This window comes from Mastacembelus armatus, chromosome 18, assembly GCF_900324485.2.
Source record: "Mastacembelus armatus chromosome 18, fMasArm1.2, whole genome shotgun sequence".
In the NCBI taxonomy this organism is placed as follows: Eukaryota; Metazoa; Chordata; class Actinopteri; order Synbranchiformes; family Mastacembelidae; genus Mastacembelus; species Mastacembelus armatus.
Window position 1 is genome coordinate 14,186,518 of NC_046650.1, and position 12,583 is coordinate 14,199,100.

General features: G+C 39.5%; 1 protein-coding gene across 8 annotated transcripts in view; it reads left to right on the forward strand.

Moving 5' to 3' along the window:
- mpdz (multiple PDZ domain crumbs cell polarity complex component) overlaps nt 1-12,583 on the forward strand; it is a 40,807-nt gene that overhangs the window by 13,439 nt on the left and 14,785 nt on the right. For 6 of the 8 annotated variants that reach the window (XM_026320012.1, XM_026320048.1, XM_026320039.1 and 3 more), the window contains 13 exons: nt 76-246; nt 953-1,138; nt 1,453-1,662; nt 2,634-2,792; nt 3,119-3,271; nt 4,578-4,922; nt 5,207-5,318; nt 6,228-6,426; nt 7,392-7,433; nt 9,062-9,169; nt 9,378-9,458; nt 9,571-9,748; nt 9,892-10,002. In XM_026320012.1, the coding sequence (XP_026175797.1) occupies nt 76-246; nt 953-1,138; nt 1,453-1,662; nt 2,634-2,792; nt 3,119-3,271; nt 4,578-4,922; nt 5,207-5,318; nt 6,228-6,426; nt 7,392-7,433; nt 9,062-9,169; nt 9,378-9,458; nt 9,571-9,748; nt 9,892-10,002 (2,055 nt within the window). The remainder of the gene's footprint in view (nt 1-75; nt 247-952; nt 1,139-1,452; nt 1,663-2,633; nt 2,793-3,118; nt 3,272-4,577; nt 4,923-5,206; nt 5,319-6,227; nt 6,427-7,391; nt 7,434-9,061; nt 9,170-9,377; nt 9,459-9,570; nt 9,749-9,891; nt 10,003-12,583) is intronic. The other 2 variants (XM_026320031.1, XM_026320065.1) reach the window with 2 other exon arrangements.

Here is a 12,583-nt window from a genome sequence, read left to right on the forward strand (position 1 = left end):
CTTCATACTTTGAAAATATGTCAAACTGTAGAGGCTATCCTTACTCTAAGCTAAGGATAATGTCTTCTGTCACAGGTCAGTGGCATATCTCTGATTGGTCAGACCCACAAGGAAGTAGTGAGAATCTTGAAGGAGCTTCCACTTCGTGTACACATGACATGCTGTAGACCTGCCCCTCACCAGCAGGCTGACACAGATCATGCCCAGATGGAATCAAAGGCTTTGTCCACAACACCTGAATTAAAGGTACAGCATTTGCATTGCTATACTATAGTATTTAGCATTAGATTTTAATTGTTTTTGCATAACTAATTACCATGAACTTTATAATGTTTGCTCTTTGTTTTTTTAGAAGGAAAACCTAGAGAAAGGGAATTAACATTTGGTTTCTGAAGGACAAAAAAACATGTGGGCTGTATTGCACACAGAGCATTGAATATAGGTAGAGATGGAAACTTCCTGCATCTGTTTGACATGCTGCATTGTATCATAAAAAATGCTTATAAGGAAAGGAGAATGATTGGAGAGCAATACTCTTTAAGTCCTCCTCCTCTTTTATAACCCATCAACCATTATTAGCTTACCCCCAATTGTCAATCGCTCCATTGGCTTCCAACACTGCCAGCCATGATGGATTAAGACTTAGTGATAAGCAGGGCAGCCTTAAAGTTTATTAAGATCAATTCTAGTAATATCTCACCATCAGTAGCCAGCAACATTTGCTCATGATATGAGACATCAAAAGCAGCTTCCCTTTGGGGAAGGGGTTTTCATCTCTTCAGCTTTATCAGTGATAATGTACTAAGGCCCCAGCATCCCAAAGATAATTCCCTTTTATCTGCTGCCAGAAACCTGAGCCAGAAACACAACTAGAGGGTAGCAGCCTATGGGCTGGGTGTAGAAGGGAAGAAGGCATGCTGTTCCATAGGGATTTTGGGCTTTTTCTCTGCAGAAACAAGTAGACCTGGGCAGTATATTGGTTCCTGAAGTCTCAGAGGTGAACACAACAGCAGCGACACAGGATAACGTAACAGAGGAGGTAATAGGAGCTCCTTTGGCTATGTGGGAGTTGGAGATCCAGAATATCGAGCTCGAGAAGGGAGAAGGGGGATTGGGATTCAGCATTTTGGACTACCAGGTAGGAATCTTTACAGAGAATTATAGAAGATCTCATAAAAGTATTGTGGTGGTACGAAAGACTTTTAACCTTATTTTACACAAATGTATTGGCGTGATAGTAACTTTTAGGAAGTATCGTTTACATCATGAACTTATGGGTATGAACGATGACATTTTATAGCTTTTCCAAATATTAATAAAAACATATCCACGGGAGAAAAAAGGGGCATGTATTACAAAGCTGTGCAAATGGAATTGAATTCCCTGTGAAGTTTAAGGCTGTGATAGTTTACCTGTTGACCTCTCCTCACTGAATGCTCAACTCTGCCTCAGGACCCACTGGACCCCGACAAGACGGTGATTGTGATTCGTTCTCTGGTTCCTAACGGTGTGGCCGAGCAGGATGGCAGACTGTTGCCAGGAGACCGGCTCATGTTTGTGAACACCACCAACCTGGAGAACGCCAGTCTGGAGGATGCTGTCCAGGCCCTGAAGGGGGCCAAACTCGGCAAGGTCCAGATAGGGGTTGCCAAACCACTGCCTGTAAGCTTGAGTATTAGTATTATTTCTTCTTTCTTTGTGTTAGCTTTAGTATTAACCCCTTTTTCTCAATATTCAAGCTACAATGTGGCTTGAACATTCAGGTAAAGAGAGAAAGTGTATGCATATGTGTTGGATTTACCATACTAAGACTTTCAGCTTGTCAGACATGTTTGAGGTTGTGTCAGCCTGTTTTTCTATCATGCGTCTTTAGTGCAGTCAGGAAGGTTCAGCTTACAAGGGTCTGAATTTTTCATGCAGGAAAAAAGAAGTAGGCTGCATGGTTTAGAATTCCACTCGCTGTTCTTTAAGAGGAGGCATCGGCCTAAAATGCACTGTGCCCTTTGTTTCATATTATGATGTTATTGAATTTTCCAAGAGAACAGACCTTCTTGGGGTTCGTGTCACAATATTAGGTCTGACCAGCATCAGGCCCATCGCTCCAAGCAGCTGTACTATGTACAAGATGTTTATGTGTTTGCATTCTTTGAGCTTTAAAGCTGTATTTCATATGTACTGAATCTGCCACTGGATTGCACAGTGAGACCTTTGGGTTGTTAAGGTTAGCTGAAATACAGAACTGTAGTAAGCCTCTGTGGAGTCTCCTGCAGGACATGGAATGCACTCCTCAGATTATTTTATTGTATTGCCTCTCAAAATTGAGTCTGAGCAGGTGCAACCCTACAATATCCCTTCTTGTTTCTCCTGTACAGGATCTGTCTGTCTGACTGCACGGCATACACTGATAGTACACTGTAATAACTTTCAGAAAGAAATTTCTCTGCTTGAAATGTTAGACCCAGATCGTTTTTTTAATTATTCCTAACATGGTTCTCCAGTCCATACTCTTATTTGTGCTTGATATGGTCACAAAAAAAAAAAAAAAATATATATATATATATATATATATATAGACACACATATATACATATACAAAAACTGGAGATACTGAAAGAATTTCTCCACTTTCCTAGGGAATATATGGGTATTCCCACTCTCCACACCCATATGGTGAGCAGGAAATTACTCCATCATCCATCATCCATTCATTTGACTTCAGCCATATTTTGGTTGAAGAAGGAGAGGAAGAAGGACTGGCTGAGGGCATCGTTTACCGAGCAGAGCCTGCCTTGGTTAGTTAGCTTTTGGGGAAAACTGAAAAATCAATCAGAACATCCTGAAAATTGGAAATCAAATTTTGTACATGTGATATATGCTCCTGTCTCTCTTTTTCCACCAACAGTGATCTGTCTCTTTGTAATCATGCAACATTTAGATTATATGATCTGTATTCTAACTCTTCATATTTCTTTATTATCTCTTCTTTTCTTATTTTGTAGGTAGCCAAGTTTAGCAGTAGTGACACTGGGGTCACAGCATGATAAGCTTTTCTGAGACAGAAACATTTCTTCCTTAAATTTCCCAAAAATAAAGGCCTGTTTCCCACCCATTAACACAGATTGACACCAGTGAGGCAGACCTGGCTGATGAAAAGCTGTTAGAACATACATACTCTGGGATAGAGGACGACACTTTCCAGGCATCCATGATAGCTCTTCATGGTAGCAGCTGTAGTGCAGACCTGGATTACCTTCACTCATCCACACCTAAGGTAGGCAACTATTTGTATCCTCAGAAAACAGAAATCATGAGCACAGCCTAAAATTACATTCTTATTTCATGAAATGTTACTGCAACAGTAACTGCCCTTTGTCACAGTGAACCATACAGCATGTAGTCATTATTCTTAGTTTTTTTTTTTTTTTTTTTATTGAAGCAAAATGTCATGGGAAATGTTATTTCCTCTGGTTAATTAAAGCAGCAACAGCGTTACTGACTTTGTTTCTGTAAGGATTGTAGCTGTGGCTGCTTTTGTTGCCCTGGGTGCCCAAGAACAGGAATTCTCCAGATGGATATTAAATTAAGTAAAAAAAAATAAAGAAGAGCAAGGGCCACACAAAGTGCTTTCCAAAGGTTATCTGCATACTGCAAGTTCCACAAAGGTCACAGCTGACCTTATTTGTAGGGTCTTCCTAAAAAAATGTATAATATAACAGGACAGCCTAGAGAGACAGACATGGCCTTGGACAACATGGGGCATTTTATAGCACAAAAACTGATTTTAACTGGTTGTATGAGGTCAGACAGCTCAGTCTTCTTGTGATGATGAACAGTTTTTTCATAAAGCTCTGGAGACAGGCAACAAGTCTGTTGATAAATCTCAGATCCACTACAGTGACAGTAACTGGTAGACCAGCTTCGCAGATTTGCTGACAGTATCTAAGGTGATATATTTTTTTTTTTTTTAGCAGTGTGCATTTTTTTTTCTGGTTTCACAGCTGCTTATGGAACAACAATATAAAGTCACCAGGGTGTTAAAGATCAAATAAGAACAGTGACTCCACAAACTCAGCCTCCAGGTCACTGTCAGTGAAGCAGTGACAAATAGAAGGGAAAAGGGAATATATACTGTATATGAGACATTTTTTAAGTCATTGTAGTTTTACATTTATGCTAGAGAAGACTTTTCTTTTATAAAACAAAGTAACTGAAGGATTTGAAGGTCTGGCTCCATACCTTTTTTAGCCCCACTTGTATTTCTGTATTTTAATATTTTAACATTTCCCGAAGAGTTCTGTTCTGGCCCAAAGAGGTTATTATATTTTGAGATTCATGACAAGGCAGTCTGGTTGTAATAAAGTCTTAAATGGCGTTATAATAAAAGTACATTTTGTGCATTTTGCTCTCAAGATCACCAGTAATTTCTACAGTTCTCTGTTGGCCACTGATGGCTTTTCTATGGCTCATTACAAGAAGGGCAGGATGGCGACTGAGCAAGATGAATTCCCCCTGTTGGGCAATTGTCTGACTAACAGAGTGGAACGTTCATTCAGCTGCTATGCTTTGTTTTATCCCAGCTGACAGCTTGCCTGGACGTGCTGGATGAGCATCCCTGCTTTGCAACACAGCCCGGCCTCAGAGACAACACTCAAGTGTTCCCCCCAGAGAAGTCGGCCTCTTTCACTCCTTCGAGTTTGAGAGGTCACGCTCCAGCTTCGAATGCCATACTGAGCAGTTCTGATCAGTACCCGGCACAGCACATGACCCAAGAAGAGCCGGTGGAGAGCTCAAAATCATATAGCCCATTTGCTGATATAGTGTCAAGCTTGAATGCACAGGAGCAACCTGTGGACTCCCTTCACTACCAGAACGAGCCATCCATCTCCTTTGGCGATACTGGAGACTTAAAGATTTTAATGAAGGTAATTCTAAAATTATACATTTGGAGGGCTTAACAGATAATAAGTCATTAAGTGAGTCATTTATAACAGCTACAAAACAATCATCGTTTTCAAAGTGGGATTTTTCATGGTAACATCTCTAGTGGCTGTTGTCAAAGAGTAGATAAACACATTTCTGGGCTTATTTGTTTTAAATTCACTACCACAGCCAGTGCGCTGCAGCTGCTTCTTAGTTTTTGTTTTGAACCTGGACTAATGTTTTCTTTTGCTTTCGTGAATGACGACGTTGAATCATCACCCTCAAGGACGAAGACACTGGTGTCAGAGATTTGGCAGATGATGGTGACAAGGCAAAACTGACCTCCGGGAGCAATTTTGAAAGGACCATCACAGTTGTTAAGGGCAACTCCAGCCTTGGTGTGTGTTAATTTCTTCACATTCTTTTATTTGTTCTCTTTATTTTCTCCATCCTTTACAGAAGTGCAAATGAGGTTGTGGGACTGAAAGGCATATTTGGCCTTTACTTTTTTGTTATGCTTTATGAATGCTAGATTGGAAACAAAATGGTAGCAAAGAGTTTTTGGCTGTTTTCCAGTCTGAAAGGGTAATTCCATTTCTTTACAGGGTATTTGCATTTCAAAACCTACCCATGGGTCTACTACTGGCTCAGAGAATACTAAGTTTTAGCCTCTGAAACAAATAGGTGTTATGAAGTCAGAGTTTAAAATCCTCAGTGCTTTATTGAAAACACTATCTTATTTTGCTTTTTATTACTCCTTGAAGGTCTTTATTTGTTGGTTGATGAAATCTTCTGCTTTGCATGTTTGGGTTTTGTATTGCCAGTGTACCCTTTTCACCAAATAGAATTCGAAATCTAAATGTACTCTTGCAGAAAACATCACCAATGTTATTTTTATGATCTTTGCTAATTAACTCCCACACATTGTGCTGTTGAACAAGGATGTCTGAAGTAGTGTATCAGGCTTCAACCACATAGTCCCAGCTGGATAAAGATAAGATGTATGAGGCTGACAAGATATATTGTACCACACTGAATTTACTCTGCTGAGAATGACATAAAACCAAATTTGTGAATGCTGTGACAGCTCCTAGGATTATTTGCTGGCACATGAAGATTTTTTGTGTCCGAGCTGAAACCACTGCTGTACTGTGCCTTCTCATTCACAATGGAGTTCCTCCCCAAATAACAGGTGGCGTTATATAACCACCACTAGTTGCTCTTATATGTTAGCTATATATTAGAAGTGTTTGTAATTATTACTGAACACAATCCAACGATGTTGCTATGAAACATTTACCTTAAAGGTATGACAGTCAGCGCCATGAAGGATGGTTTGGGGATGCTGATCCGCAGTATAATCCATGGGGGGTCCATTAGCCGCGACGGACGTCTTGCTGTTGGTGATCTCATCCTGGCCATCAATGGAGAACCCACAGCCAACCTGAGCAATGCCCAGGCTCGCTCCATGCTGCGGAGACACTCTCTTATTGGACCAGACCTGGGGTAAGAAACTACTATCAGACCGCAGCTACACACGTCTAGTCACATTAATGAAATGCTACAATATGCAGGGATAGATATGATTTTTCCTAAATACACAGCTAACTTCATAAAGTGTCAAATCAGGAGCTTTTTCCCCAATGGATGAGGCAGTTCTCCCATTAGGTCCATTTGTTTAGTGTGACTGTCCAGTGTCCCCCACCTCTGCTGACCTGATTTTTTCTTTTAATCAATACTGCTTCATTCAGTTGTATATTTATATATGTATATTTATGTAATTCCTTCTTTAGTACAGTGCAGGTAGGAAGTACTACTACTTTGAGAACAATATTAACACAAGTTAAGTTATTTGACATAAAGGTTTGCAGCAACAATAAGAAAATATAGACCAAGAATGTGGTATTTGGGTAGTCTGCATGTCTATCTGATTTCTGATTTTCTCTTGGTGTTTAAAAAGAACTGTCAATATCAAGGTGTTATGACTGGTGCTCTACTTTTGAAAAATTGATGGTGCTGATTCATTTTTTTATTCTCAGATATTTCTGTGGTATAACCACAGAAGAGCTGTCTGGTGTTTGTCATGTCTCTTGAAAGCCAAAAATATGTTGTACTTCAAGATCTGAACTTGATTACATCTGGATCTTTAACCTTAGCAAACAATACATGTTAATGTATTATTCTTTTTTATACATATATATTTAGTATTGTGCATTATACGTGGATATGCATATGAAAACACCATGAATATCTCATTATTCTATAAAAGGGTGATGTAAAGAGTTTAAGTTTCAACTAAACCCTGGAAGTGTTTTTAAATTCAAATACTGAATACAGACTGGATATCATTCAGCCCCCTTTGAATTACTTTACAAATAATTTGGATGTGATATTTTACAAGGTCTGCTTGCAAAACTAAACTTGGCAGTTTGTTAGCTTCAGTGCATAAAAGCCAACTCTTCACATTTTAGATCTGCTTGTGCACCTGAGGACGATCTGTGCCCATTTTATGTGTGAGTATGACTAACTTCCGCGCTGGTGGTGTTTCAGTGAGAAGCTGCCATCTTGGTTTCCTTCCTCTCATTCTGTCCATCTGCTGCCAGCCTCCATTGCAGTCTGTTAAAGAGTTTTATCCAGACAAAGAATTACAAATTCAACTCAGCTGAGTGTCAAAATAATAGATTGTAATAATCAGCAGATTACTACCAGCTATACTGCAGCAGCTGGCTACCTAGGTGGGCAATGAGATGCACACTAGCCCTGTATATTTTAGTAGTGCACGTGCCCCATACACCGCACGACCCCGTGCACACTTTTATTTGTTGCATAATACTGCACAGCAATTTCAACACAACAGACACGCATAACCAGGGAGGTTCCTCCCACAACAACCCTCCACACTTAGGGTGGCACTGAACTAATTCCCAAAACACGTAACACACACCCTTTCTCCTAAATCATCCCCAAAATACACAATGACCAATGAACAATTAGCACAGGAACAGTGAGAACAGTACGAACAGGTAAAACATCAAAAATCAACCACTTTTCCTTTACCTTTGCGCTGAGTGCACTACAATATATTTATTTTTTTAAATATTTGTTCAGATATGCTGATTAATACTTTAAGTGCTGTTATGCTGTGACTTTGCATTCCAGTATTTAGCATCCTGTCATTTTTGTAGTAACAGACGTTAAAACCACGTCAGTATCCACTTGAACACAGATAATCAAAGTATTATCTGGATAAATCTTTGACTGCATCACCTAATTACTGTACTTAACTTGCTGTGCAACTTCTTTTATTTCTGTGACTAACATGACTAACAGCGTTCATAACTCACTTCTTTAATTCACTCTTTTACATTATTCATTGGTATTTAAGTACTGCCATATCTTTCACTGCATGTTGTGCTGTTCTTGATGAACTGACTCAACCATTTCATTATTTCTCTGGGATTCATTTTCCCCTCTGTCCGCATGCTGTCATGTTTAAAAAAGCAAATCAACCCATCTGTTGAAGATCTGTCAGCTTCACTCAAATGTGTTAATGTGCCCTTCAGAATCAGCTTCACTCTGAACCATTTGGAAAAGGGACTTTTAAGTGGGTGTCAGATTTTGTCAGTTAGATTTTGGTTCATTTCTTAGCATGAATTAGTATCCCTGCGCATGAAATAATAATATACACCCTTCAGATCTGTCATGTCATCTTCCTACAATAGATAATAGAGGGCTTGATTTGCTTAGACATTTATGAAGGTAAACATCTGTTTTGACCAGTCAGATGTCAAGAGCCTATATATATAATTCATTGGCATCTGACCTTGTGCTGCTGATGGGGAGAAATGATTTGCTGAGAAACAGACGGGGTTTAGTGTTACTGCAGTCCATTGAGTTAAATTTGATAGAGCTGAGAAAAACAAGTTTCTGAATTTAAATCAGCAGACTTAAAAGGAGCAGTTCTGTTTAATGATAGAACAGGTAGTCTTAATGTTTCATGGCAGTGCTTTATTTTTGAAAAATTACTATGAGTTCAGTAAACAGGCAACTAAGGTAGGCAATGACGTTTTTAAAAAGTGGGGGGAAGCCATATTGTTCGCTTTAAGAAATCTTTGACTGATATGTGTGTGTGTTTGTTTAGCATTACCTACGTTCCAGCAGAGTATCTGGAAGAGTACAAGGCCAGCCTGGAGCAGGCTAAAGATGATGTCTTCACTGACGCAGCTCCGGTCCCAGTCCCAGTTCCAAAGTATGTCCTCACACTCTGCTGCAGTAACTTCTGTCCTGCAGTTGCACTGATAACCAGACAAACAAAAAACTGATCTAGTGCAATGTCTTATATACGAACAAAACATTCCATTCGACCATTGGAATAAGATGAAATAATAATAGGTCACTCTCATAACCCCTCAATTGTTTAATATGCCTTTATCATGTTTCCATTATTCTCTGTTTAGAGATATTCCTAATCTCCCAGAACGAGAAGATGGAGAGGGAGAGGAGAGTGCCTCTTACAGCAACTGGAACCAGCCTAGGAAGTGAGCACTTACATATATTATCTAATGTAAACATGTTCATGCAGTTTACAAGACAAAATCAGTTCCCAGTGAAATTAAAACTCCAGCATGTTGATACTGTTACCTTCCTCAGAGTGGAGCTCTACAGAGAGCCAGGCAAGTCCCTGGGGATCAGTATTGTCGGTGGCCGAGGGATGGGCAGCCGCCTCAGCAATGGAGAGGTTATGAGGGGGATTTTTATCAAACACATCCTGGAGGACAGTCCAGCTGGACAGAACGGGACCTTGAAGACTGGAGACAGGATAGTAGAGGTGAGGGAAAGTCACAGGACACAGAGGCATTAGTAGTTAACAATTTAGTATTTTTTATTTTTTTGAGACAAATGAAAAAAAAAAAATGTGTGTGGTTTTGAGAACTCAGATGCCAGACCAACTTTTTGTCGGGTGTTTGTCAGGTGGATGGAGTGGACCTAAGAGATGCTAGTCACGAGGAGGCAGTGGAGGCAATACGTAGGGCAGGCAACCCTGTGTCCTTCTTGGTCCAGAGCATAATTCACAGGCCCAGGGTAAGTCCATATAATCGTGTCAAACCATTTGCTAGTAACTACCACATAATCTAAAGGTCACACTTTTCTCGCTCTGTAGCTTTTTTTCACCTGAAGTAAAAGTTTTAGTTTATTGCAGAGGCCATTTAGGGCACTTTCAAAAACTAAAATGCAGAAAATACAACTATAATATCTGCTTTGTGGTTGAATGTTGAAATAAAGTCATGTATGGTAGCAAAAACAAAGCCTGGGTGGCATATTAAATATATTAGCAAGTTCTAACCTTTAAGTGTGACTCTCATTGGAAATCACAATATAAACAACATCATTCTGTTGTTTGAAAGTGCCCTCAGGCTTTTAAAGCGTGACTAAGTAGTTTCCTGCTGGGGCCGCTACTGGCTTCGCTCCAATGTCAGATCTCGTCATAGTCAATCACTTTGTGTTCATTGTTATTTGTGAGACATTCCCACATGCTTTCCTGAACATTTTACTCACTCATTAACTGTTGGAGCAACTCATAATGCTATGTACCACTTGGAGAAGAAAACAGAGGCAAGGGTTTGTGTTAATACAGAATCACGTATTACAGTGTGGTGACTAAAACTCAATCTTACAGTGGCCACTATCAATATTATGTTGTAATAGGCTGATCTACTGTGCCTAGAGCTCTGATGCCTGTAGGTTCATATTTAGCATGAGAATAGAATTGAGTTTCTCATTTTAATTTGTGACAAGAAAGGTGACAGGTATAGTTCCCAAAATGTGCTGAATACCTTATTTATATACCTTATTTTAACCACAGCGATTGCATTATGGGTTGCTTCAAACCTTAATCTCTGTTCCTCCACACTACATTCTCAGCCTGAGTCAATATATAGCCCAGCTCCATCACCTGCAGTAAAGAAACACACCACCACTTTCACATGCATGCCACATCGCACATGTCAGGTAATCTGTCTCTCTCTTTTTGTCTTTCTCTTTTCTATAGCATCAGCTATCCATCACACCTAATCTCTGTTGCATTATCTCTCCTGTCTCCTCTTTCTTTCTGCCTCTCATACTGTTAGCTGAGTCTATCTTTTTAACTGCATCTTTGACTTTAATACACACATAATGTGTGTGTGCATTAATGGAAATGAAGACAAACTAGAATTAGAGCTTCACTCTGGGAGAAAAAAAAAAAAAAGATGGTTGATTTTAATGTACCCTCTTCTGTTTTCTATCACAGGATAATCCAACAGTAACAATGTCATGATTGACAGTAATGTGTTGAATCACAGTGAGCAAGTGGTAAAATCAATTTTGTCACTGGCAGTAGCAGGTATTTTAGAAATCATGCATGCCTCTGTGGCTAGATGGAGTGGGAAAAGAACTTGAGGGAGACATCTTTCCTATTTACTGTAAAGTCAGTGATATTGTATTGTATAGTGGATAAACAGAAATTTATAACAATGGACTGACTAGTTTGAAAAATATCACTTTGACTAAATGACCTCTAAGTGCTATAGGCAGGTCACTAATGCTGCTTTTAAATTCAGCCAGTGGGGGCCACCTGGGGAGCATAATAACATGTCCATGCTGTTTCCCTTTAAGTTTCAAATCCTTCTCTTGTAAAGCAGTGAATAATCTCAAGGTAGCCTGCAGCATTTTTTGGAAGATTCTGTTAAAACAATTTCAGAGAAAGAGTCTTTGCTCAGATTTTTTTTTTTTTTTTGATGCAGAGGAAATCAGAGTCCTTAAGGAAACCACTTGCTTTAATGGTTTCTGATTTGAATAAAGCGTGCCATACACACTCCTGTTTTCTCCCAGATGGCCTCTGATTCAATTTTGTCAGAAAGGCTTAGCCATCACATTAAATATTCGTCATGTTGTCAGCTTGTGGGTCCTCTCTGTTGCTTTTAGAAGCCGCCCCTGCCCTTTCTGCAGCTAAATAGCCACCCTGGGTCTAGCCTTCGCTGCACTAATCAAACCTGCTTAGCACCTGCCCTCCCTCAGGTTAGAAAGCTACTCCATGTCTGTGTCTCCCTGCTTGTCTGTTGCTCTTTCACTTGACCTGTACTCTTTGACTTGAGCAAATAGTGTTAACAATGAGCTACATGGTGTGAGTGAAGGAGTAAATGAAAATGTGTGTGCATAACCCTGCAGTAAATAATACAAATCATTTGGCTTCAGCCTGTGTGCAGGATAACCTCATCACAGCATTTCAGCTGGTGTCAAAACAGCTTCTAATCCCCTTAACACGAAATTCATCCAAAAACCAAAGCTTGCATATATGTGTGTGTGTATGTGCTTGCATGTGTTTTTGAATCTATGCTGTTAGTATATTCAATTTGATCTCTCCTTCTGTGCTTTCCTGTGTCTTCCTCATGCTCCAAACAAAAAGTTAAATAATAGTAGAGGCTTTTACTGTAAGTGCATTTTATTTTGCTCCTATCTCCAGCTTTGAAGGTACAATTTTTTCCAATTATCCCTGAAACATTGTTCCAAGTGTCTTTATTGCCAACACAAATAGGCAAGTTGATAAGACAGAAGACAGTCAACACAAATGCTGCTAGTTTGTGAAGAAATAAACAGAAATATCTTTTCTCAAAAGCCCAGAATT